Source organism: Perkinsus marinus (genome assembly GCF_000006405.1).
Source record: "Perkinsus marinus ATCC 50983 genomic scaffold scf_1104296962888, whole genome shotgun sequence".
Taxonomy (NCBI): domain Eukaryota; phylum Perkinsozoa; order Perkinsida; family Perkinsidae; genus Perkinsus; species Perkinsus marinus.
The window spans coordinates 1-1,153 of NW_003205272.1; the positions used below are offsets into that span (position 1 = coordinate 1).

Consider the following 1,153-nt stretch of genomic DNA (forward strand, 5'->3'; position numbering starts at 1 on the left):
AGAATATACTTGAAGGAGAGGAGAGTCAGATATTACCATACACGAGACATGTGACTCGACTCTTGCCATCACGCTCATCATTACTCTCACTCTTCTAGGTCTGCCGACAGGTCCTGTCCTTGGCCAAAGCGGAGTGTAGGACTTACACTCAATACTTCGGTCATACTATTCCTATTAAAACAGCCTATCCTTATCATCACTATGCAGGTGGCGATGCGAGCAGTATAGCCACTGGGTCTCCGAGTGCTTCCCAGTCCACTGGCTTAGCCCCAGGAGCAGACGAACCTATTGAAGGCTTCCTCAGCAATTGTTATGGCAAGCCTCTCTATGCGTGAGTCGTCTGTCTTCAAGGACTCCCCCATGAGCGGATATAGGTTCCTTCGATCCAAAATTGTCTCCTGTCAGAAGGTCGAGACTCTGAAGAGTTTGGCAGAGCTCATCTCGCGAGAGGTACGTTTGCAACGCTCAAGCTCGATGCTCCATTCTACCTATCAGATCCTGGCTCCAGAAGGATTCGACTCCTACGACATTAACCGAGCGAAGCAGCCCCCTGATGCCGATGGACGTTCAGAAGAGAACTCTCTGCTTGTTCCTGTCCTGTCAGTGGTGTACAGGTGAGATGTTCCTCATACTCCTGCCATACCGCCTACAACAAAGTTAGGTTGCTGAAGGATGTGCAGGAAAGGCTGATATACAGGACACAGACCTACATAAGAGATGATATCCGTGGCTTTGTCCCATCTAAAGAGGACCTTGAGTATCCTCTGCGGCTTTTCGAACATGATGCACTAACGGTAGGCCCTTGTCATGAATTCTACCCATCATGTCTATCAGGTCCATCCCGAGATTGATGCTTATGGCCGATTAATGAGAGTATCCACCAGAGGCTGGTAATGGATTAGGAGAGTGATGTCGGCAGCATTGATTTAATGCTGGGCAGGTACCCAACACTGGGAAAGACGTTATGGATATTGGCTGAGATACTTCCTGTGTTGGAGACAACGACTTTCCAAAGCCTTGCTTATGAGGCTGTATCGGCATGCTTGGAGACTATCGACATAGCAGCAGTTGATATTGCGAGGAGTTACTCTGAAGAGAGAGACTCTCACGATACATCCAAAGACAATAATATTGATGGTTGGACTACTCTCAA

At 48.1% G+C, this 1,153-nt stretch overlaps 1 protein-coding gene across 1 annotated transcript; it reads left to right on the forward strand.

Annotated features, from left to right (window-relative positions):
- Nucleotides 1-312: 312 nt before the first annotated feature.
- Pmar_PMAR016800 (hypothetical protein) lies at nt 313-979 on the forward strand (the record flags this gene model as incomplete). Its single annotated transcript, XM_002771397.1, has 5 exons — nt 313-450; nt 496-614; nt 662-794; nt 835-873; nt 941-979. The coding sequence occupies 5 exons, from the start codon at nt 313-315 to the stop codon at nt 977-979; spliced, it is 468 nt and encodes a 155-aa protein (XP_002771443.1).
- Nucleotides 980-1,153: the final 174 nt, after the last annotated feature.